The sequence below is a fragment of the Phaenicophaeus curvirostris genome, chromosome 1 (genome assembly GCF_032191515.1).
Source record: "Phaenicophaeus curvirostris isolate KB17595 chromosome 1, BPBGC_Pcur_1.0, whole genome shotgun sequence".
Taxonomy (NCBI): domain Eukaryota; kingdom Metazoa; phylum Chordata; class Aves; order Cuculiformes; family Cuculidae; genus Phaenicophaeus; species Phaenicophaeus curvirostris.
In genome coordinates, this window is record NC_091392.1 from 65,413,392 (window position 1) to 65,437,629 (window position 24,238).

At 40.7% G+C, this 24,238-nt stretch overlaps 1 protein-coding gene across 12 annotated transcripts in view; it reads left to right on the forward strand.

Annotated features, from left to right (window-relative positions):
* The window catches only part of WNK1 (WNK lysine deficient protein kinase 1), a 104,570-nt gene that overhangs the window by 77,157 nt on the left and 3,175 nt on the right, over positions 1 to 24,238 (forward strand). For 7 of the 12 annotated variants that reach the window (XM_069860693.1, XM_069860721.1, XM_069860761.1 and 4 more), the window contains 14 exons: positions 275 to 448; positions 1,239 to 1,290; positions 1,457 to 1,591; positions 1,917 to 3,343; positions 6,171 to 6,254; positions 10,611 to 10,697; positions 11,380 to 11,449; positions 12,954 to 13,033; positions 13,584 to 14,242; positions 15,174 to 15,376; positions 16,502 to 16,696; positions 18,013 to 18,105; positions 20,653 to 20,694; positions 23,833 to 24,020. In XM_069860693.1, coding sequence (XP_069716794.1) covers positions 275 to 448; positions 1,239 to 1,290; positions 1,457 to 1,591; positions 1,917 to 3,343; positions 6,171 to 6,254; positions 10,611 to 10,697; positions 11,380 to 11,449; positions 12,954 to 13,033; positions 13,584 to 14,242; positions 15,174 to 15,376; positions 16,502 to 16,696; positions 18,013 to 18,105; positions 20,653 to 20,694; positions 23,833 to 24,020 — 3,489 coding nt within the window. The remainder of the gene's footprint in view (positions 1 to 274; positions 449 to 1,238; positions 1,291 to 1,456; positions 1,592 to 1,916; positions 3,344 to 6,170; positions 6,255 to 10,610; positions 10,698 to 11,379; positions 11,450 to 12,953; positions 13,034 to 13,583; positions 14,243 to 15,173; positions 15,377 to 16,501; positions 16,697 to 18,012; positions 18,106 to 20,652; positions 20,695 to 23,832; positions 24,021 to 24,238) is intronic. The other 5 variants (XM_069860702.1, XM_069860736.1, XM_069860712.1 and 2 more) reach the window with 5 other exon arrangements.

Here is a 24,238-nt window from a genome sequence, read left to right on the forward strand (position 1 = left end):
GCTGCTAATTTTAAATTGCTAAGCAAAGATTGAGATGACAGTTTGATGAAGAAGTCAGGCTGAATGTTGTTCCACAGCAAAGAGTAAACCAGGGCGAATACTTCTGTGCTGGAGATAATTTTAGAAACAATTGAGTTTTTTCTATGGTGTCACCATCTTGTGCGTAAGAACAGTGAAAGGAGAACAAACTGTGACACCAAAAGTAAATTATGGTTGTTCAATATAGTTTTGAAATAATTTGTGGAAAATTATTGTTACTTTCTTCTCTTTACAGGTGCAGAATGAGTTTATTTTAGCAACTGAGAGAGACTCATTTGTAGAACAGGTACGAGAGATTATTGAAAAAGCAGATGAAATGCTAAGTGAAGATGTCAGCGTGGAGCCAGAAGGTGATCAGGGTTTGGAGAGTATGCAGACAAAAGATGATGGCTTCTTTCCAGGGTCACAGGTATGTAAAGGACAGATTGTCTTAGCTCTTTGTATTTTCAGTTTTGGGTGATGTGGTTTTGCGAGTAGAATTAGCTAGAAACTGAAACTTACTTTCATGAAAATATCAACGCTTAATAATTAAATGAAGAGACAAACCAGAGAAGGCTTCCTATCAGGATGAAAGCCTAAATTTCATTTAGGAAGTTAAACAATGTAGACCTCTTGCTTTTGGATGTGTTGTAACACTTCCCAAGCTGCTGAATCTCCTAATAGTCCATTAAATAAATTATCTTAAGTGCTGAGGCTTCTTGGATTTGAGGTTATTGTGAGGCACAAGACTGAAAACCCATCCCTGTGTTACTCACTATAAACACTGAGAGCCTGGACTTGGGCCCTCTGCCCAGCAAGCTACTGACAGATTGGATGGCTTGGTTAGAAAACACAGATTTTGAAAACTAGTTCGTGGAAATAAGAAGGGGTGACATTTCTTGGATTTCTGCCTTACTTCCACTCACAACTTATTTGAAACATCTACTTGTCTGCAAAATGTTTAAGGAAATCAGTTGGACTGAATCAGTTAACGAAAGTGTTTAGGTCAATTTGTTATATTGACAGTCACTAAGCTGAGAAGTTCTAAAAGCACCATAGCTGACATTTATCTAGGTAGCATTCCACTAGTTTGGTAACGGTGCTTGAGTCCAAGGTACTGCTTGCCCTAAATGCCCGTATTTCAGTAAGGAAGCATTTTAGGAACTATCTTGCGGGTTTCTGTTTCAGAATAGAACTTTAAATTTTATCTTACTTTACAGAAATTAGAGTTCAAACAGCCAGATCCTACATCATCTATGCCACAAAGAATAGGTAAGTCTTTTGTGATTTTTTTTTTTCCAACAGTTACCTTTTTCTGTTTCAGCGGATGGGCGCAACCATGTTTTTATTTTGTATGATGGAGTGCTCATTGCATATTGCAGATTATATATTTAGATACAACCATGTATCACTAAACATGTCACTTCTTTCTGTTTAGGGGTTCCTCCGAGCTCCTTTACCCAGGTTGTCCATTCTGCAGGAAGGCGGTTCATTGTCAGCCCTGTCCCTGAGAGTCGATTAAAAGAACAGGGCTTTTTTACATCTCCTGTACCTGGAGGAAAAGAAGATGTGGGTAAGTTAGCTGTCAAATTTTAAGAGTTTAGATAAGATGTGTTCATCAAAACTGAACTTAGTTAAATGCCTCTTAGAGTACTTGGAAGGTAAGGAACTGTGCTGGTAAGAAGTGATTATAATTCCAGGGATACTATGCAGGATTCTCAGGGGAAAAAAATGTTGATGGCCTGTCTGCAAGACTCTGAAACCTTAATTCTGTATTGAATGTAAGCCTGGATTTGTAATTTTTTTTTATTTTGCTGAGAGGTAAATACGGTCTTAGTCTAGCAGTAGGCAGTAACGCTGTAATAAACTTATAGATTGGCATTTTTTTGTTCTTTCAGTTGCTGCATCTCCACTACATGGTCCTGGAATGAATCTCTCCCACTCAGCATCCTCACTGAGCTTGCAGCAAGCCTTCTCTGAGATGAACCATGCTCAAATGACAGAAGGACCTAGTACAGCTCCTCCGGTGTTCAATCAAACAGTACCACCTTTTCCACCTGCACTTTCTACCCTGGCAGGCAGTGGTGCGCCCCCTGCATCTGTGGCCACTTCTTCAATATCTGTTCCCTCCAGCACAGGTGTTTCTCTTCCAGGGTCTGTTACTTTGCCTTCAGAAGGTGCAGCTGTTGGAGTTGCACCAAGCGCAAGTGTGCCAAGCTCTGTTTCTCCGCCTCCAGCCTCACAGTCTGGACAGCAGTCAACTGGTGTCTCTTCCAGTGTGAGCGCCCCTGCTTCATTCTCCTTACCTACCGCATCCCAGCCTGCTCAACCAGTAACTGGAGACATTGCCTCCAGTATCAGCACACCGTCATCTTTGGCACTGCCATCTACCCAGGTTCCTGGTGTCACTGGTCTTGGTGTTGTTGCACCGGCTGTGACATCTCAGTCTGCTCCTCAGATTGTAAGTAGCATGGCAGCACCACAGACATCAGTCGCCCTGTCTCTGTCTCAGAATGTGGCTTCGCAGCTTCCTCAGCTTAGTAGCAGTGGCTCTGTCTCCAATCTGTCGGAAACAACAGTTGTAAGTGCTCAACAGTCACTACCTGAAAGTGGGCAGCCTGTGGATACATCACAGCTCTGCAATACAGCTGGCTTATCTCTTCCAATCTCCGCACCTTTATCATCCTCAGTAGCAACAAGCATATGTGGTTCAGTCGCTCAGCCAGTGATGCATCCCTTACTTGTCCCATCAGGAGTTACATCAGCGCCTGTCTTACCCCAGATTCCGGGTGCAACTCCCGTGTTACCCCAGGTTCCCTTACCTGGTGTCTTACCACAACCAGTTACTAACTTGCCTGCAGTACAGCAAACTTTGATACACAGCCAGCCTCAACCAGCTCCATTACCCAACCAGCCTCATATTCACTGTCTGGAGGCTGATGCTGATGCTCAGTCTAAAGCTCCTGGCATCGATGATATAAAGACCCTGGAAGAAAAGCTACGGTCTCTCTTCAGTGAACATGGCAACGTAGGAACAGTGCATCCATCAGTATCTCTGGAGACATCATTGGTAATGGAAACTACGGTTATTCCTGGGATACCGACCACTGCTGTTGCACCAACTAAACCCCTGACATCCATTAGCACTTGTATACCTCCCAGTAGTCTGCCTCTTGGACCAACTGGCTTGCCAGTGCTGACACCAGTTGCCACTCCTGGGCAAGTGATCACCCCGGTCAGCTATATTTCGGCATCGAGTAGTGTTGCAACAGCAGTAGTGAAACCAGGGACCTCTCCTTCAAAGCCCCCTCTTAGCAGGGTACCGGTAAGAAATGCAACATTTGCGTGAATATTCAAGTAATCTATGGGCAGGAGCCTTCTTGAGCAAAGTCCCTTTTTATAAAGCAGAATATTTATTCAGGTAGAGGTGTCTTCGTTTAATATAATATTGCAAGTTTTATGCTCTGGTTATTTTCGTGTGTCCCAAGAGGGGTTTATCTGTTCTGAGGGAAAAAACTCCAGTTCTGTATTGTACATCTGAGAGGGCTCTCTAGTATTGCTGTTAACTTCTCCTACTCCTAAACTAGAAGGAATGAAACAATTGGGGTTTGGATTTTTGTGGGTTGTTTTGTTGTTGTTTTTTTCAAACAGAATTTGGAAGCCTTGCTTTTAAATAGCTTTTTATTTTGTATGTGATCGCTAGAATGAGATGGGATGGTTGAATGTTTCCCAAAGTAATCAGGATAGCATAGGTTTGCTTCTCATTGTTCTCTTGTTCCTTGAAGGCAAGGAAGTACTTAACAGAAGTGGGGTATTTTTTGTTTTGTTTTTGGGGTTTTTTTTAAGTCCTCTGCTACTTATGTGGTACCTAGATACTCTGTTCCTTCCAAATGTTACATGGGTAAAAGAAGAATTTGAGAAGTTTAAAAGATACTTGGATATATGTTCTCATAAGTTTTTTGTTTATTTAGTGAATTGTGATTCTTCAAACTTTCTTTCATAGAGATAGTCATGAGTTGAAGTAACAACTTGATGTGTTGTGGATGTTGTTACCTGCTCACTAACTAGAAGTATCAATATGTGAAATTATACTACTTAATCTCTTTTAAATGGCTCCCTGTGTTGGGAGACAGTGCATTTTCAATATTTTAACCTATTGATAGCCCTTTCCTTTTCAAAATTAAATGGAAATAGATTGAAGAAACTTTCAGTTATTTAACAAACCAAAAACCTTAACACCCTGTTCTTTTTGTTTCTGTAATGTTGTTCTTTTCCACTCATCAAGTTGTCTTTAGCCCACCTTGCTATTGACCACCTTCGGGCTGTTTGAATTGGCCTGAGTTGAATTGGCACCTCGTGATTCCATACAGGTAGATGAGGTGCTCAGGGATATGGTTTAGTAGTGGACAGGTGTAGTCGGACTCGATGATCTCAAAGGTCTTTTCCAACCAAACAATTCTATGAAGTGAGCTACTGGTCGTAGTAGTTCCATTGCTTCTAAGTCTTTCCCTTGTACCCTTTGTATTCAAACAAAGTGGAGAATTTCTGCCACAAAAGAGCAGGAATGTGTGCCAGGGAAGTTGAGAGAAGAAAATTTAGGCACAGAGGTACTCGTTTATATTAAAATGAAGTTGAGAATTTAAAAAAAGAAGTTAGAAAGTAATAAAAACTGTTATTGCTTCAGGAGAAACTGGAGCACTGCTGATTACAAACATGTAATTACAAAGGCTTGAGTTTAAAGGTAATAAATGTTTGGGGCTTCTGTTTCAGTTGTGGAAAAACTACCTCCTCACTGAAGTTTTCACTTATAAATTTGGAGTTTTTCAAGGGTTAATTTTAGTTTCACTTCCTATGACTTTGAGCTTTAAGGACTTCACTGCTTTAGTTTTCTGGAGTTTACTAAACTCTCTGTATTTTACTTTGTGTACAGCCAGCCTGTTAAACTAGACAGTTAAATGTGTTTTGAATTGTCCTATTGTCCTATTTATTTAAACTGTTTTGCCTGTTAGTTATAAACTAAATTATAACTTATCACAGTTTAAAAATACGTCATACCTCAGAACAGGTAACCCATGCATGTGTTACTAGTGCACATAAAAGCTGCATAATGCAACTTGGTGTAGTTCCTGATCAAACATTTTTGGGAGGATAGATAACTATGGAGTGATCTTCATTGGGCAGTTATTAGTTAGGCTGTCTAATATAGCTGCAGGCTAGAACTGGTTCTGCTTGTTGAGGACCAGAGTAGAGTTTGAGTCAGTTACCTGTATCCAGCAGTGCTCAGTCATACAAGGGAAGCCAGCTGACCAATGCTATAACTCATAAGGCTGTCATGAGTTTCTCAAACTTCAGTGTCACAGTCAAGCCTCAGAATTAGAGCTGAGAATAAGAATTGCAAATTATGTAATGGTTCACTTAATTCCTAGAACTTCCCACTTCCCTAACAATGGAAATAACTAACTGGAATGTGCTGTCTGACCTGGTGGGGAGGCTTTGATGCCTCTTTCTAACCTTTCCAGTCTCTCTAACCTCTTCCACATAACCTGGATGGCTTCCCCCTATCCAGTTGCATGGCCTAGTCATCTTCTGTGGGTCATCAACACCCTTCAGATTCAAAAGAAAAGGAGGGTGGATCAAGACATCTGCTTCTCAACAAGTGGAGACATTCTCAGTTCCTGTTCTCAAGTCATGTTGCTTGGAACAATTTGCCAGAAGCATCTAGCTTGCTGTTGCTAATGGGCAGTTAACAAAGATCTGTTGTAAGGAGATTCAAGGCATTCTTGTACCCTTTTATAAATTCAGCTTCTTGAAAGATTAATTGCTTTTTGAAAGAATTATTGTAGCATTTCTCACAGATTTGAAAATAATATCCCCGAGATGCTTTGCTCCTGACCCAGCAGCTTGTTTGAACTGGAAATTGTGGCTGCTGAAAGATAATCTGGATTAATAAAAAAAACAAAGCAAAAAAACAACTTCCCCCAACTTAGCTGCAAAAATTGCTAAAGGTTCTATACTAACTCACCAGGAAGGAAGTCTCTACAGGGAAAAAAGTTGATGTTTCTATTGTATGACATGACTGACTGTAGCTTGGTATCTGATCCTTCTGTTGTTCCTTGTCTGATGGACTCGCGTTTCGTCTTCGTTATCCGTAGGTGCTACCAGTAGGTTCTGAACTTCCAGCTGGCACTCCACCCAGTGAGCCGCTGCCACCTTTTCCAGGACCTTCACTAACTCAGGTGCTACATGACTTGGCAGATTTTATCTGCTTCTTCTCCTTTCAAAGAGCATGTTTTGATTAAACTCTCCATTGCATGTTATTAATGTCTGTTTTCTTTTCTTTTGACTGAGTAACCCCTTCTGTGCAGCTGTAGCAGCAGTCACTTCAGCACTGGATATGTAGCTTGCCTTTGGGATGCTGCACCCAGTGTCTGAAGTACAGGAACAATTAATCAGGCTTGGGTTTTTTAGTGTTTTAACCTGAACTTTAGGGGATATTGTTAAAACGTAACACAGGTGAGTGTGTGCATAAACCTTGAACTTGTTTTTGTCTTGAAAAGAGTATAGTAGCAAAATAATAGCTCTTTAGGGAAACAGTATGTACTGCAATTAAGTGTTAATGAAAATGCAAAGTTGCTGGCTTTGTGAATTGCTGGTTTGGGTTTGTTTTTTTTTAGTTATTAGTGTACTCTAATTTCACTAGGCTTTCAGATTTGCAAAAGATACTTGGAGCTCCTGATCGTAAAACGAGTTGAAATGCAACAGCGGCTCTCCTTGCTTGGATTCTGCCCTTTATGAAATAATTAGCTTGGCTATTTTGTACATAAATTGGACAGGTGAACAGCTCAAGATCACAAAGATTAAATCTGTCTTCAGTTTAAAAATTAAAAAAAAGCCTTGTAACTGAAAAAACTGATTAAGACAAAACTGTCTTCTGGATCTTCCAAATGTTGTGTAATGAGATTTGACATAGGAATATGACTTCAATATGCAAAGAAAAGGCAGAAAAATAACAAACAAACCCCATGAGACCGTGAGATGAAGTTGTGCTGCTTTTGAAGGAAGTGTGTGAATATATTCAGAGGTGGCTTTTTATAGATTTATATTGAAGTATGCTTGGCACAGAATTATCATGCCAATTTTTATATTCAAACCTATAAAGGTGATATGATTCAAGCTAGTACCTGGTGGTACCTCTTTAAGGCTCAGAGCAATTTTGCTTCAACCTAGTGTTTTCTGTGTTGCTGTTACTTAAGTCCACAGTGAATAGTCTTGAAATACCTTTACAAAAGCTACACTTGAATTAGTCTGTCCTTTTATAGAAAGGAATTATTCACTTAAGTCTTAACTATAATTTTAAGGTAAATCAAATAAAAGTAGCTATGGCATGAAAATTTATAAATTATTTATTAGCATTATGCCTTGATTTCTTCTTTGTTTTCTTGACCACTAAGAATTTTAAAGCAGACTGAGCTAACCTTGATAAAGTCCTCTCCGTAACACTCTGATAACATTTTTCCTCTCATCTCTTGCAATGGAGCTCTTGAATTCAAGTTTCATTTGTGGAAGGGAATTTAAAATAAAGTATAAAGGTCATTTTAGTACTTTGCAAGCTTTTCCTCTTCTGGGATTTACAACAGCTTGAGAAAACTTATATCTGAAAAGATTTAAGCTGACTGTCACACAAAGGAATAGTGTTAGAAAATTGCAAATTTCTACATGTGGTACAGCTAAAATGGTAAAAAGCTGTATTACATGGATTAGGACACTAATTTCCCAAGATATGGTTCTTAAATTTCAAATATAAAAATGCAGGTACTATTCCAATGGTGTTACCTGGTCCGAAAGATGTGAGTAGAGTTGAGTGATAGGGCATGTTAGCTGCTTTCCTCTAGTTTTATGTTGGTCATGACATTAATAGCTCCTTTTTAACTTTTCCAGCTTTTTTCCTTTAGTGTTCTCTGTGCAGAAGCTCTGTCTTTATTCAGCATTTTCTCTAATTCTCCCAGTAAATGTCATTATTTTGTGATCTCTTAAGAATCTGTCTTAGACTAAGTTTCCATAGAGTATGTCCTGGAGGTTAGAAAGGAAACAGTCTAGTGGACCTAAGTTACAACGTGCTGAACATTGGTATCTCATCCTCTCTATTCCTGCTCCTACCAACTTCTTGGTCTTCATCTGATGGAGCAAATGCGAATCAGTGACCTTAATCAAGGAAACCTCACAGATGGCCTCTGTGTCCAGAACTATTTTGTGGTTGTCTTTTCATTGTAATTAAAGGATGCTTAAATCTTTTGTAAGCTATGAGAATCAGTCCACTACATGGAAAGTATTATTTTGTGCTCTTTATGTAAGAATATGTAAGTGAATGTATGGCTCTTGAAACCTGTCAGGGAAAGGAGTGTTGCTGTATTTGGTTTTTTGCAGCTTCTTTCTAGCAAGTTGAATGAGCGCCATATTCCTGCCCTCTGAGTAATCAGGAGATGGGCGTCCATTGCCTCCAGACTGAGCAAGAAGCTGAACAGCTTATGTAGAGCTGTAAGATGGTAGTGTTAGCAAGCCATACTTTTTTACTCCAGCTTCTGAAGGCAGAAGCTGGTTTAAGCCGTTCAGGCAATTCTTTCTGAAGCATGTTTTGCCAAAGAGGAGTCAACAGCAATTTGGTGATAAGTCTTATCTGCATTCCTACCATCAGTAAATGGCTTTGGAGGCATCTGGTTAAAATTAGTCACACTAAGTTTGTAGTCCTTTTTAGTGCTGTTGCTTGGGACTGGATGTATATTAGTAATATTTTCCCCAAAACTCAAAGCACTTTTAGCCACTTACATGATTCAAACCACTGTGCCACTGCAAAAGGCTCCTTCCTGTTTGTCAGGTGTTTCTGGCAGGATTTATGGTATGGAAAGAGTGTATATATAGATCCCTTTGCAAACAGCTTACCTAATTTCATTTCTCATTTGAGCTCTAAAGCCTGTCTAGGAGTGAGACAAAATTGGAGGAGACCAACTAGCTCAAATCTAATTGACTGTTGAGAGCATTTGCTGTGATCACATAATACTATCTGGAAAATTACTGGCTTTTCTTAAAGTAGATAGACTTGCCTTCCTTACTGCTTCTGTCAGTAGCTCATTACCCAACTTTTTTATTTTTTGTTTTCTTAGTAACTGACTCCTAATTTGCAGATGAAGTACAGGTTGTCTCAAGACCAGTTTTGGGTATTTTGTTCCTTTAGTCTTAAATGCCTGTTCTATATATTCCTTAATTAGTTTTCAAAATGAATTTAGATTAAATTTTCAGGCTTCATTTTGGTACCCTTCTTCCATAGAGAAATTTTTATTTCCTGGTCATTCTGATATTTCAGCTCTGTTTACTTTGAAGCAAGTATCTTCATCTAAGCCTGAGAGATGAGAATTGTACAGTATTTCAGCTGAAATATCCTCTTTATGTTATTGTATTATTTAATTAAATTAGCTCATTGGTCTGCTAAACATATGGATTTCTAAAAGGAGTGATAGACGTCTGCTTCTTTTTGTGCTCTGCTTTTTTTTTTTGGATGGATGGAGTTGATATGGGGTTTATTGTCCAAAATTGAGAAGAGTGTCATCCTGACAACCTGTTAAAAGCATCTTTGTGCTACTGTGTACCTCTAACTTTCAGTTTCTTTTAAGTGGATGGTAATGTTTTTATGTTGTTGTGGCCTTAGCTTCAGTTCTAAAATCAGTTCTAGCTTTTTGCAAGGTTGGTGATGCTAAAGTTTAGGTGGAAATTTCTACTCCATAGGGTCAGAATTGCCACTTAGTGTTATCTGCCAATGCTTTCTTCTTCCATGTGTATTTTAGTGATATTTGCCTGTACTTTCTTCTATCATGTATTTTATGGGTCTGACTCTAATGAATAATTTTTAACCTGAACTTTTCTTGTTGTTAAGATATTTTTAGGTTATCCTTCTTGTCTTCCCCTCCCCAGTTCAGTTGGCCAAGTTAGAAAAACATCTTGGATGCCAACTCAAATGGCTGAAATCTAAGTAATAAGCATACTTGAGAGAGAATCTGCCCTTGTCTTTTCAAGTCAGTCCATCCAGAGAGCTTCTTTGAGAGAACGTATAAGTGTTGTGTTTGGCTTTTGGTTTTGTTTTTTAAACTTGTGTTATCCTTAGTCTTGCTGTACCTGTTTCCTTTTGAAATTGTGGATGTCTTTTTCAATTTTTCCCATTTCTTTTTTTTTTTCCTAATTGACTTTCTTCAAGATTTTAGATAATCCATAATACAAATTGCTTCTGTTGTCCTCCAATCAGAAATGTGGAACTTGCAGGCTTGCAGCATTTTTTTCCACTCTTAAGAACTGAGCATTCAAACTTCCTGGTAACTTCAGGAAAAACAGAAGTTCCCATTAATGCTGCTTTTCTGTTTTACAGATGTGTTGTTTAAATTGCCAGTCTTACTGTGCTATATGTGTTAAATGTAAACATATGGGAAGGGTACATGACAGATACAGAAGTACTGACTACTTTAAATTTTAGCGTTAAGTATGAGTGTTTCTCAAATGTGATGCATTTCTCCTGAGATGGGACAGCTATTTACTTTTTCCTTTCTTAGTCTCAACAGCCACTAGAAGATCTGGATGCTAAGCTGAGAAGAACCCTTAGTCCAGAGACCGTTCCAGGGACCTCTGCTCCTGCCTGTGTACGTTTACATTGTTGGCAGTTCAGTAGTCTTGAAAAACTTCACTCTTTTCTCAAGGTTATGCTCTTAGGTCATTGCCTTTTACATCACCACACCAGTTTTTAGACTTCTAAAAATAAAAATGAAGAGTCATCTTCCAGTTTGTGGGACTGAGTCAACCAAAATAGGAAAAATTCGTGTTATGTGTTTCCTGAGGCTTGTTTTGGTACTGGTTTTAATCTAGCTTTTTTGGTGATGTCATCAGTATTACCTAACTAGAAGGGGAAGCGACTGTGGAATAAGGAGAAGGAACAGTAAACAAGTGTGTGAAACATCAGACTTAATTTGGGAGGGATGTTTAAAGTGTGAATCTGGAATTTTAAGGCTATAGTAATAAACTTGGATTCAAATTGAGATAATGATTGACATAGTGGTTTCCAAGTGGCTACTTATGCATTGCTTCTATAAAGACAAAGGAGGTATTCTGCTGTAAGCCTCGGGGGTTGTAAGGCATGCAAAATCTCTAGCTGGTATTGCTGGCTTTGGAGGTTATACTCTTGTATTCATCTCGTTAGGGGTCATCTTTTGACCCTAGTGGAATAAAAGATGATATAACATGCAGCATGGTGGATTTGTTGGCATTCAATCAGATTGCTGATTCTTCTAATTTAATTTTGTTTTGTTATCCCCCCTGAACCTGTAGTCTGTCCCCTCAGTAGCGTCTACAACGGTTACCGGGCTGGTGTCCACAGCAACACAGTCTCTGAAGGATGGTAAGACAGCCTTGATTATTTTAGATGGTGTCTCAGCATGGAAGCATAATCTAAAAATGAACAGGCTAGCAATTGATGAGGCTACAGCCTTTTTTTGTAAGTCATACAATGGCAATTCCTTAAAAATTGGAATAGTTTTTAGTAACTAGGCTGAAATTTTTCACTGTAGGCCGGAAGAGGGAAGTTATATATGCATATTATAGTAACTCATTTAGGATTTAAAGCTGTCCAAAATGCTAAATTAAGACTTGCAGAGAATCTTCAGTATGCTGCTGAGGATTTAAAGGAATTGTTTTCTGTCTTATGTCATGTTCCTGGCAGCAACAGTAAGACTTGTCATTTTACATCATGGTGCTGATACCTTTCCTAACCTAGGAGTGTTTCTTTTCTATTTAAATACAAAAATGAAGGTTAAAGTACTAAAAATGTAAGAAAGGTGGTAGGAAGACCAGACTCCCTTCTGCCTGCTTTAGGGCAACTGGTGGTTGACTGGATGATGAACAATTAAAAGTCTGAATGATCAATGACTGTCAAATCTAAATGAGTTCAGTTGCAGGAGGTAAAGGAGGAACCCAACAATTTAGCCTGACGCTTTTCTGTCAGTATTCTCCTTATTGTTCTAATTAGAAAAGCCTTCCTCCTTGAACAAAACTGTTAACACAGTACTAAAATTATTTCTGAACTCTCTAGTGAACACTACTTAACTTGCACGTGCCATTGAAGTTCAGTGACAAACACTCAAAAGTTAATAGAATCAGTAGGAAAATAAAATGTTCTCGTTTTAGTATGTCAGTAGGGAACTATAGTGTAGAACTCATTTGTCTGCTAGAAAATGAGTTGGGTTTTGTCTGCTAAAGTTTAGAAGGTAAAAGTAAACAAACTGGGAAGTTGGTTAATAAACACAGCAAGGTGTCCAATAGAACTGATTTAAAAATAGAATGTTATTTCTCAGCTTTGTAACTCTATGCTGCGAGTGCATGCAGCTATAAAATAAGGAGCTGATACCTAAGAATGCAGCTTTGAAATCTTCAGGTAGACTGCTTTAAGTAAATGCGATTTAAGCATTTCTTCAGCTTTCCGCTTTTCAGTTAAAAATAAATAGTCCAAAGTGTTGGTGAAATTAAGGTAGTCAGTGTGGGTATTGAACTAAAATAAGTTTTTTGTACATAAATTTCAGTTCTGGTTTTTATTCTTTGGCTATTTCACATCCCTGTTTGAAAGCAGTGTGGGTTTTTTGTTTTCTTTTTTTTTTTTTTACTGCTATCTAAAAATGCACTTTTGGCAATTAATACTGTACAGGGAAACTTTATACAAAAATACCTCATTTGAACATTGTTTTGATGCTTTATGTGGTAAAGTTGAAAAAACAAATTGAGTTCCATGAATCCAAAGGCCTGTTAGGAGTTAACTGATAGTTGAATTTGAAGTAGTTAAAAAAGAAATTATTTGAGTTCAAATAATTTGTTGCTGATTTCCTCCTTAATTCTGTTCTCCTTTTCCTTAGCTTCAGCATCATGTGGTGCAGAGAGCGGCTCTATGGCTACCACAGCAGAAGCTGGTGTTCTTAAAATGGGACGGTTTCAGGTAGGAGATGTTAAACTGATTTGGTTGTTGATACAGGATCTTTGAGGAGCCTTCTGCATAGTTCTGGCTCCATGTGCTTCATGGTGGGCTTTTTTGTTGGGAGAAAAGGTCCCTTTTGAGCTTGCAAATGTATTTTTTTGTGCAGATGCTGCTTTCATTCACGGCAGAGATTGTGTGAGGTTGTGCAGGTCTAGAATTGTAAATACAGAGTTTCATCATGCCAGGCCTTAGCTGTGTAACTGTTGGCCTTGGTCTTTAATGTTAGCTGCTTTTTGGCTAACAGTGCTCAGATGTCCACTGCCTTATGTCCTGTTTGTGAAGGAAGTGCCCTCTGAATCTGCTGTGTTTCTTGGAGTTAATCCTCTAGGTTGCTTAGAAGACCGGTTTTGTGTGGCAATGTGTTGTTTGGAGGGAAGCAGTAGTTTGCTTTGTGGCATACCAAGGAAATGAGTTATTTTCCCCTCTTAGATGCATCTTACTATTAAGGTAAATAAAAGCATTGTGTTAAGGAAGAACTAAGAAAGTCTGCATGATTGCGTTTCTATTCTAGGTATCTGTGGCAATGGATGATGTGCTAAAAGAGGGTGACAAACCTGAAACTAAGCCGGTGCAATTTGACACCACCTCCACTGATTCTTCATCTCTTTCTGGCAGTAGCCCAGAGAGTACACTGGTAAAGCAGGCTGGCAGTCGGAAGAGTGAGGCTGTCGCTGACTCTTCCATGGATGTGGTAGATGGCATTCCTCGGACAATTCCTGTGCTGCAATTACCAGTAGATGTTGTTCAGCCTACTAAGGTTGGACGCTTTCAGGTGACAACAACAACAGATCAAGTGGGGCGCTTTTCAGTGTCAAAGACTCAGGATGAGGTCAGCTGCGCAGAGAAAGAGCCAATGACTCTTCCTCTCTCTGTGGACTTGGAACAAGTTGCTTCTTCAGCTGCAGCTCCGAAGAAAGAGTTGGAGTCAAGGCAGTCCCCGCATATGAACGGTCCATCCTCTGAACCAGAGGCGGCCTTCTTAAGCGGAATGGCTAAGGATTTGGATGATGGCTCAGGGAGCCCAGACTCCCTCCAGCCCCTGGGGTCGAAGATCAGCCTCCCTGTTCAGAGCCTTAGCAACTCATTCAACTCTTCCTACATGAGCAGCGACAATGAGTCGGATATTGAAGATGAAGACTTGAAATCAGAACTCCGTCGGTTACGTGAGAAGTAAGGCTTTTTCCCTTGTGTGGTTGTGTATGCAATGCCTGTAACGGGATTAGTATGAATTTAATTTGTACCGTACTCTTCATGAGGAACAAAAGTAAACCTCTTTAAAAGACTCAACCTTTGCTAAGTGTCAGAACACGCTGTCAGTGTTTATGTGGGAAATAAGATTATTTAGTGGGAAAGTAGTACATAATCAAAACAAGGAAGGTATATACGTGTTTGTTTAATTTTCTAAACTGTATCCTTGTATGTGTTTGTATGTAGATTGATTGCTGCACTGTGGGTAAGACTGCAGATGTAGAGAAGCTATGGCATATCACTGAAGTTTAGTAGTTGGAATTGTAGTGTCTCATTTGAAGATGACAGACAGCTCTCTGCATTTTTTATCTGTTTCTTATGGTGGTGCTTTTCCTGAAGAATCCTTGTTGGCTTAGAAAAAAACTTTTGGAAGTCAAGCAATGTGACCTGCTGTTTATTTATATTGAACCTTTTTTAGGGCACTTGGGATTTTAAATCTTGTGTATGTGACTGCTCTGAAAAAAAAAATACAACTGAGGAAATACAAATGTAGAAGTTTTCAGGGCCATAAGTCTCAGAAAATGACTGTTCTACCTATCCCTGTAGCTTTTCAATGCTGACTGATTTGGTATTTGACAGTAGTTGTATGTTCTTGTTTGTACTTCTTTTTATCCTGGTTTTATGATTACAATGTTTGGAACTTTGTGTTGGAATTCAAGCCAGGGTTAGAGCACAATGGAAAATGGCAAGTGTTCTGCCATGTGTGTTCAGTGGTTATTTGTGGAAAAGATTTATTTCCTCCTTTCTTAAATGTTAATGGGAGTTTGACCAAAGAAGCTGCAGGGGAGGGATTGTATGCATGAATTTGTGTGGAAATGATTTTTCTAAGTCATACTGTTTTGTAACTTGTTAGGCACCTTAAAGAGATCCAGGAGCTGCAGAGTCGCCAGAAGCAGGAGATTGAGTCACTGTACGTGAAATTGGGAAAGGCCCCACCTGCAGTAATTATTCCCCCAGCTGCACCCCTTTCAGGAAGGAGGAGACGACCTACTAAAGGAAAAAGCAGCAAGTCCAGTCGTAGCAGCTCCCAGGGAAATAAAAGCCCTCAGCTATCAGGTAGGACTCTCCTCTTTTTTTTTTTGGGTAGGTGAAACCAACAAGGCACTGTCTCTCATTCTTGGAACTATGTCTGTGTCTCTTTCTCTATCCCTCTCTGTCTTGTCTTCTGGGAAGAGTGTGTGTGTGTTCCAGTTCCCACACTGCCTGCATGACTAGATCATTTGTGAATTTGCTTTTGCCATTTAGTTAGTCTCACTGGTGACCTTTGCAATGTACTGAAAGATACTGTTAACATTGTTCTGTAAGGGCGGTTTTAAAGTTGATTTGTATTTTTTTTCTACTTTAGCATCACTTAAGAATAGTATTACTGGTGTCCTTACACTTCAGAAACTTTGTCACAGTTGGAGTGACTTTTTTTTTAATGGAGCTGCAATTGTTTTTGTACTTGCATATTGGGAAACAGCTTCAATTGTTAAAGCTCCCTTCTGAAACCTTTTTCATGAAACCAGTATAAGCTGAAAGCATTTTTATAATAAACAGAACTCAGAAAAACAGTTCTGTTTGCTATTTGAATGATGTGAATGTCAGATGCTTGCTGAGTAATTGTAGATGTCTCTCAAATCCTGTAGCATTGAGTAAACAATATTGGAGGGCCGGCACTGTGAGCAGAAATATTTGCTACTGCGTACTGCACATTCGTTTGCTTTGGTAATTTCACATCACGCTGCAATTCCTGTATCCAGTCACCCTGGCTGCTCACTTCTGTTCTGTTATATGATAGGAGAGTTACATGTGAGCATGTGACAGTGAGCTAGCACGGAGTTGCCTTAAAATTTAAGTGAATAAGATTTTTTTCTCTAATCTTACTGCTTCCTTGGAAACTAGAGTAGTTCTCTCTCCCTGCATCCCCCTCTCTTGCCTGAATTTTCATGATTGACCAGAGGATGGTGTCCTTTTTTCCCTATACTGCAGCACTTTTTCCTGTGTCAACAGTGTAATGGCCTAACTGATAATTTGAATTACTTGATAGCAACTTCACTCCCTAGTAAATGTTCCAGTCTCTTCCCTCTGTTTTGGGTTTTTTTTTCCTTCTACCCCTTGGGAAAAAATGACAGAATCTTGGAAAACGATGTAGGGAAACTGAAACATTGAACATATTTTTTGCCTTTCTGCTTCCTCTAGGCAATCTGTCAGCTCAAAGTGCACCATCAGTGCTGCCCCCCCAGCAGACTCTTCATCCTCCTGGTGGTTTGCCGGAGACAGGACAGAACCATTTGTTACAGCCCCTCAAACCTTCACCTTCTAGTGAAAATCTCTACTCTGCCTTTACCAGTGATGGTGCCCTTTCGGTACCAAGCCTTTCGGCACCAGGCCAAGGTAAGACTTGAAATGGATTTATTATGAAGTCTTGCACCTTTGTTACCAGTGAATGAATGATCGACTTGATGACCCTTGGTTTTTAATAGAGAGTGTAAAGTAGATTGTTAGTCTCCAACCTGTGCGTGGAGGGTAATGAGGGAGGTTTTTGCAGCTAGATTTCTACCTTCTCACATAGGGGAAGTGTGAGGTTGTTGAAGTAATTAATACATAGCATGTGGCCCTGTCTGCTGTAATGAAAGCACCAAGGAGAATGTAAAAGAGTGCAGTTTGGTGGGTGGCAAGCAGTGTTCCACTGACCCAGGGGAAATGTATTGGCTGAAAGGAGGAGGAGGCAGAGACAGGTGAGAATGGCAGGTTCAGAAATTCGAAATGAGACTGAGGGAGGGGGTAGAGCAGCTTTGGTGTTTACAGGAACCTGAAATGGTTGGAAATTTCTGAAAACTCAGAGTCATTTTAGACTTCCAAACTCCTTTGGCTGTTTCTGTCTGTGGAATTTTTAACAACAAAAGGTAGAAAAGGCATGTAGAATAAAAACAGGCTCATGTTCTGCAATTGCGAGTTAAACTGTTATCCTGGAAGGAAGAGTAAGTGTAGGAGGGTGGAATGGTAGGAATAATAAATTGTTCAGTTACTCAAGTTACTCAGGTGGTGGATTGCTTGTTATTGGCTTGTATGTTATCAAGTAATTTCTTAGAAACAGCTCTGATTTATTTGGTAGGGCGGACTTTGTGCTTGTCAGTCATTAAGGGGATGATAGCTTGGTTCCTTAACTTCTCCAAACTTGGCTGTTGTGATTTTTTTTTTCCCCTTGAACAGCTTTTTGAAAAACTTTGCCATAGACTGAATGAATACATTGATTCTAATGTGTGTTTTTGCTGAAATTTGAGAAGTACAGGCAGAAAATGGAAACGGCCTTTTTGGAAGAATTTTCTGTAGAGGTTTCTTAATGAACTGTTCCAAGTATTTTGGAGTTACTTGAATAATCTCCCTGTATCTAGAGTTATGCAGATCCTTCTATTAATTGGATACTTTTGCCAGGATATTTGGCTTGGCTATAGATTGCAACCTTCTTGTTGGGCTATGAACTGGAGAGGAGAGTAACCCTGGAAACCTGGCCTCATGTCTGGAGGTGTTGGAGGGAGTCTCTTCACTCCGTATTTTGTCTGCATACTCTTTGGTCCACACTTCGAGGCTTATTTTTGTGTGTCACGTTAATGCATTTCACCCTTCCAACCTCAAGTTGCTAACATCTTGTAGTGGTGTTCTGTCTCTTCTCTCCTTTCTCTGTTCCTCCCGTTTTTGTTTTCTCACAGGCTGTGCGAAGTTTAACTGTGCATCTGAAAGAGTGACCTTCAAGCCTGGTGGCAGGAGGACCCGATTTCTGAGTACGCCCTGCTTGGCTCTTTGTGTGTAACACCTTTACTCCTTCCTTGTCTGTTTTTTGTTTTGTCTTTTCGTTTGTCATTTTTTTTTTCCTTTCTGCTGCTTGGATCTGTTTCATGCAGCCCATTCTCATCTGCCACCCTGCATTCCCTCCCATCCCATGGCTCAGCTGAGCTGCTCTTAGCACACCTTTAGAAGTTTGGGTTCTCGTGTTAGGTGTTCTCTGTTTTTAAACTTATTACAAGCACTTATTTTCTCCAAGCTCTTGGTGGGAACATTCAGGACAGGTCAGGGAAATGACAGAAACTGGGGAGAAGTGGCAGTTGTGAGTGCAGGGACGTTTCTTTTGGTCTGTTTTAGTAATTAATTTTGACTCAGCATATGTTAGCTGACATGAGACTGGGAGGGGAGCTAATCTTTCCTAGTGGAACAGTGAGGAAGATGCGTTTTCCCATTTTTCCTTTGGCCACCATTATAACTGGGGGGGGGAATGTGTTGACTTCCTCCATCCAGCAACAGGATTACTGTGGAAGTTGAATGTGGTTTTGCATATTCTCAGCACTAGTGCTGATTGCAGTGCAGAGCATTGATGCCACCTGAAGGCAGTAACATTGACAACTCATGTTTGTCAGCAGATAGATTGCTAAAGATGGAAGCATTGAGGGTTTTAAAAATAGAGAATGTTTTCAGGCAGACACAAAAGATGCCTACGAATAGGCCCAGGTTTAGAAGTTCTTACTGTAAATTGGAGATATGCTATATCATACTATCGTAGGATGGTTTGGGTTGGAAAGGACCTTAAAGATCATCCAGTTCCAACCCCCCTGCCATGGGCAGGGACACCTCCCACCAGACCAGGCTGCTCAGACATCCTGCCAACCCTCACAAGTTACTTCGCAGCCCTTTTCAAAGTTTGTTCATGTTCATTGGTTGTTACATTAAGCCAGATTTACAAGAGAGCCTCAAACTTCTGATGTGACTGAATTAACAATACGCTTGTGCTGAGGCTGCTGCTGTGATGCTTTTTGTTGGGAATGCTGCAACATCTCCTGCGCTGCTTATGCAGGCTGCACCCTTCAGATGTTTGACATTTGTTTTCCATCCTCTGGAATGACTTGATGTGAGAAGGCTTTACAGAGACCTTCAGTCGCTGCACCGCATGGCGGTACCGCGCATCTGTAGTATCTGTCTCACTGCAGTTGGCAGTAGCGCAGCTGAGCCAGAGAGTTGTGGGGGGGGGCTAGGCCTGGCCTTCTGCAGAGACAGCTGCAATGCAACCAGCTCCATCCTCTGAGAAGGGAACAAGTCAGAAGGAGGGGGTATTTTTTCCTGGCAGTTCACTTTGGCAATGATATCTCTAGTCACAGAATCATAGAATGGTTTGGATTGGGGGAGACCTTAAAGATCATCCAGTTCCAAACTCCCTGCCATGGGCATGGACACCTCCAACCAGACCAGGCTGCTCAAGGCCCCAGGGTTATTGGATTCATGGGGACATAAATACTAATGGCATTTAATTTTTCAAACAGAGCAGCTTTAAATGTATTTGCAAGATATCTGAATGTGCAGATGTACGCTGACTGACATCTGCAATTTCAAGATTTATCACTTCTTTCTTTGAAAAAGTTAAATTCTTTCCAAAGCAAACTTTTAAAAATCTTCTCTAGTCTGTCCTATTCTCCCTTTGGGGTAAGGAAAATAAAGAACAGCCATTCTGTTTCTAGAATAGACAATGAGGTGAATATATGAGAGTATCATTTACCTGCCAGGCCTTGGCTTGCTGCATATTGACCATCATCTGCCTATAAGAGTACTTCAGTCTATTATATAACCCTTGCTTATGGGACTGGTGCTAAGGGAAGTGGATTCCTTTTGAAAAGAGTGTTGTAGCTGTCCTGTAAAAGCAGGTAATACTTGGCATGGCGCAGCTTGGTCTGGCATTTGGCTTATTGCAGGTTGCTCGCTTCCCGGAGTCCTGTCCTTGGAATGCTGTTTCAGACAGTTGTGGGGAGTGCCAACTGGAGAAGGTGCTGCATTAGAATCAGCGGTGTTGAGGAAACAGTGCAGTAATTGATGCTTTTAACTGTGCAGCTGGAGAAACAGAGTGGCACAGCTTGGCAGGGAATGTCTGAAATTTTCCACAGACCTGAGAAAAGAGAATGACAAACTAAAAGCACTTGACCTATCAAATAAATTTTTCTGATGTTGTAAACCGGTCAGACTTTGATAGTTGTAAAACGCTTCCTCCTTTCTGACAAAAAATGAAAGATGGACTTGCTTTTCCGTTTGTGATAACAGCTGGTTGTAACAGCAATGTCTCCTGACATACTGCACTGCCGTTTGGGAATTCTGAAAAGTAAATGTAGGAGGCTGGGCCTTTTCTCTTTCTGGAAGAGCAACCGATTCAATCATCAGACCAGTCTGGGTTTTTCCTAAAGTGTCCTTGCTATTTGAGCCCTGCTGTGCTGTGTCCTCTGTTTCTCACCAAGCTTTTTGTACTGTTTGCTGATACTAAACATTTCTCACTGTTTCTCTTATTTTTAACAAATTACTCTCTCTTTGTGCTTCAGGGAAGATGGTGAAAAAAGTCTGTCCTTGCAACCAGCTCTGTAGTAATTATCTTATTTCTGTTATCTCCGATTTCTGATTGTAAAGCTTTTCATCAGCTTTTTCTGGTCACTGAAGCCTTACCTCCCTGACTCTGTCTCCAGCACAGCATCTGTCTGTCTGTGTTATACCCTCGAACGTGTACTCTGTCACTGGTATATTGAATAGTCTGGCTATTGCTCTTGCAGACAAGTGGAGGCAGGCAGAACCTCACCTTCACTGTGCAACTCTTTGCTCATCACTAACGAGAGCGAATTAGGCATCAGGGTCAGTTGCTCGCTGTAATGTGCTAGAATTGTACCATCGAGCAGCTGGTTCGGTTACAGATCTGACGGGGCTTGCCACCTCAGTGATGGATCCAATTGCAAACGCTCCTTCAGTGTTTTAAACGAATAAGAGTTAAGCCATCAGAGATCTCATGAGTGTGTCTCCCAAAGTGGGATGTTTAGAAAAACCTGTGCTGATATAATTTAAGACTGGTTTAAAGGTATCTTTTGACTGCTGGTTTATGGGGGTGGGAAATTAAAGAGCAGAATGGAGTTGTTATAGGTAGCAGGCTGGGAGAGAAGCCTGTCTCACTTCAGATCCTTCATGTCAGAGCAGAACTGAGGATGGCTGCTGTGACCAAGCAGGAATGTGGGGGGTTGTTTCCATTGAATGCTACAAGTTGAAGCACTTCCTTTACAGACTCTTCTGGATGGCAGTTTCTGCAGGCAGTGACTTTGTCAGAGCTAAGATGTGAAATTCACGAGAAGTCGTTGTTTAAGTTAACATTATGTCTGGGAGATTTAGTGAATTGTGTAGCTCACCTGTAATGGTGTGGGCTGGTCTGTGACCTGAGATGTAGCAGCTTCCTAACAAAATCACTTATGGAGACAAAGCTCTCGCAGCCACCTGCCTTTCCCACTCTGAACCAGTCCAGGCCCTTTCAAAACTCTTAAAACTTTCCTAAATGATCTTTCACATCTTCAGCTGAATGTGCTGTAGTATATAAGCACCTTGATTAATTCTCTCCCTTCTATAGCCTGAGGAAGCTTGCCAGCGTAGGTGCAGGATCTGATGTGCTTCCTGATTAAAGCAGAAATGTGAAATTTCAAAAGGCAGATACTGACCATCGTGAAGAGGATGAGAGCGAGTGTGTCAATCCCTGCATGAACCCTCACAGTGAAATGTGATTACAGCTGAGCAGCTCCCCCTGAGTACATTTTTCTTGCTTTTGCCTCATTTGTCTTTAATTTCACCTTTAACATCATTGCTCTTATCAAATAATTGTGTTCTGAGCCCTTTCCACGTGATGCATGATTAAAGTTCTTGTTATTTCACTGTAGATTTTCCTTGCCACCTTACAGTGTGTTCCTATCACTCTTCACCTGAGCCGCAGCTGCACACCCCAGTGCGGGAACCTTATTCTTTCCTTTCCGTGTGCGCTGTTGCATGTGTCTGCCTGCCTGTAACAACTCCTGCCCCTCCTGTGGGCGCCCAGACTGAGAGCCACTTCCATGCTTGCGCTGGAACTGGTGGGAGGGATACGTATCCTTCCCTCCTCAGCACTACTAGAGGCAGTAACACTTTGCTTATTTGTCCTGCATAGTAAGTACATCACCTTCCTAATTCACTCCTCAATATGAAACATTCCTGCAGGGGTTTGGAGCCAGTTCTTTCTTTGATACGATGGTTGCAAGGAATGTGGCTGATAGCCAGAGAAAGTGGAACGGATGAAGTAGCTTTCAGGCAAGAGACAGCAACTCTGTCATTTGGGCTTTACAATACAGAGATGATTTTCATTGCTGGCATTTTGCTGCTCTACTTTTAATCAGTTTTCTTCAGAAATATCTGCCGTAAACTCAGATTTTCTTGGATTTACCACTTGCAGTCTTCAGAGTGAGGAAGTAGAAACGTTTGAGAGACTTTGAGAACGAAGTAGGTGAGGATGGGTGCTTGCAGGGAGTGATGGGTTTAGCACCACAGCAGCCAGATACTTATTTTGTTGTATTTCATTGGGTTTGTAATAAATGGATTTGTAAAATCTGGATTCATTCCACCTTTGCCATGTCCTTCAGAAGAACTGTTGCCCTAGTGGTTAACCATCATTTCTGCATCTGTAAATGAGGATATTTGGCAATTCTGTTGGTGATTTAGGAAGCAGACTTAATACACGATTTCTTTGATTCCTGTTACGAGGTCTGCCTTTGAAAAGCTTAAAATTGAGGGCAGTTACATGTTTAAGTGTGAGTGGAACAGTGAGGCTTTAGAATACAAAGCCTCTAGGTTTTGTTCTTTTTCTATAGGATGATGTTCAGGAAGCATTCTAGCAGAACCGAAGCCTGGTATTTTTGTGAAGGGGATTTAGTGGTCTTGCAGTCAGCCCCAGAAATATTGTGAAAGGGTGTCTGAGGAGCTCCTCTTGTTTCTGTCTTCTTTAAGCTGTACGAGTTGTTTACATCTGAAATGCTTGTTCTTCTGACATAGGAAATCTGAACATAATGGCAAAAAAATGCTTTCACAGGCAAAAAGCAAATTTAATGCAGTGCAGACTTCCCTGCTGGTCCTGGCTGTTTGGTGGATGAAGACAGTGCCATCTGGTTATCCTCAAGAACATAAGTATGGCAGCTATTGGAAACAACAGTTGCTGTTTCTAACTGTGGCTTTTTTTGTGTAATCGGGGTGAATTTTTCATTTTACGAAGTGGAGATAATTTGCTACAGAGCAGCTGGCGATGCTGATCGTACTGCTCCATGTTCAGCATCCAGCATTGTCCTCCAAAGCGGAATTGACCTGTGCCAATAGTGGTTGCTGTGCCAATAGGTGTAGGATGAGAGAATGACCTGCTTGCGCTGTCATTCAGTGCTGAAACCTAATCTCCTTTTTCCTCTACAAAGACCTGTAGACTGCTGCCATTCCCCTTTTAAGATGACTGCTTGTGGCACTTCTTGAAAAGTAAACATATCTACGGAATACCCTTAATCCGAGAAAATACCTGTAGGAGTCCTTGTAGTTCCCACACTCGAGTGTGTCCTGGAATTGAAACTTAGAATTAATCTGCATGGCGTTTTAACTAGCTCTCTGTTGATGTACCGATTATTAAATTTACGAGAGAAATGATCTTTAACCTAGGTTTTAATTCCAGTTTTTGGTATTTGTAGGGACCAGCAGCACCAACACAGTCGGGGCTACAGTGAGCAGCCAAGCACCCCAGTCTCAGCCTCCTGCTATTGCCTCAAGCCGGAAAGGGACTTTCACAGATGACCTGCACAAGCTGGTGGACAACTGGGCCCGAGATGCCATGAACCTGTCTGGCAAGAAAGTTGGCAAAGGGCATAGCAGCTATGAGGTAAGACATGATCCATGAGCATTTATGGTGAGGAACAGTCCTTGTTGTTGCTATCTCAGCAGGGTGTCGGACTCAACTAGAGTACAGTTGCCACGTAGCTTGGACAACTGCTCCAGAAAACTGTTGGCTACATCTTTTGTGTGCAGGATTGTATCACCTGCTGTGGAAGGGAAAAGAGGAGGGTCGTGCTGTGTTCTTGTAAACATCCATTGGGAATG